The 482-nt window shown below is 69.9% G+C and overlaps 1 protein-coding gene across 1 annotated transcript in view; it reads left to right on the top strand.

Annotated features, from left to right (window-relative positions):
* The window catches only part of Nfe2l1 (nuclear factor, erythroid 2 like 1), a 12,947-nt gene that overhangs the window by 6,783 nt on the left and 5,682 nt on the right, over positions 1 to 482 (top strand). Inside the window, 2 exon segments of the mRNA XM_033763113.1 lie at positions 1 to 479; position 482. The exon segment at positions 1 to 479 is cut by the window's left edge and continues 72 nt beyond it; the exon segment at position 482 is cut by the window's right edge and continues 428 nt beyond it. Coding sequence (XP_033619004.1) covers positions 1 to 479; position 482 — 480 coding nt within the window.

Raw genomic sequence — 482 nt, 5'->3', positions numbered from 1 at the left:
CGGCCCCGAGCTGCCCGACCCCCTGGGGGGCCTGCTGGACGAGGCCATGCTGGACGAGATCAGCCTGATGGACCTGGCCATCGAGGAGGGCTTCAACCCCGTGCAGGCCTCGCAGCTCGAGGAGGAGTTCGACTCGGACTCGGGCCTCTCCCTGGACTCCAGCCACAGCCCGTCCTCCCTGAGCGGCTCCGAGGGCAGCTCCTCCGCCTCCTCCGCCTCCTCGTCTGCCTCCTCCGCCTCCTCCGCCTCCTCCTCGGCCTCCTCTTCCTTCTCTGAGGAAGGAGCCGTGGGCTACAGCTCGGACTCGGAGGCCCTGGATCTGGAGGAGGCCGAGGGCGCCGTGGGCTACCAGCCCGAGTATTCCAAGTTCTGCCGCATGAGCTACCAGGACTCGGCGCCGCTGTCCTGCCTGCCCTACCTGGAGCACGTGGGCCACAACCACACGTACAACCTGGCGCCCGGCGCCCTGGACGCCGCCGACC

This window comes from Fukomys damarensis, unplaced genomic scaffold, assembly GCF_012274545.1.
Source record: "Fukomys damarensis isolate Sample0158 unplaced genomic scaffold, DMR_v1.0_HiC HiC_scaffold_13, whole genome shotgun sequence".
Taxonomy (NCBI): Eukaryota; Metazoa; Chordata; class Mammalia; order Rodentia; family Bathyergidae; genus Fukomys; species Fukomys damarensis.
The sequence above is the reverse complement of the archived record's forward strand: the minus strand, read 5'-3'. Positions and strand labels throughout refer to the sequence as shown.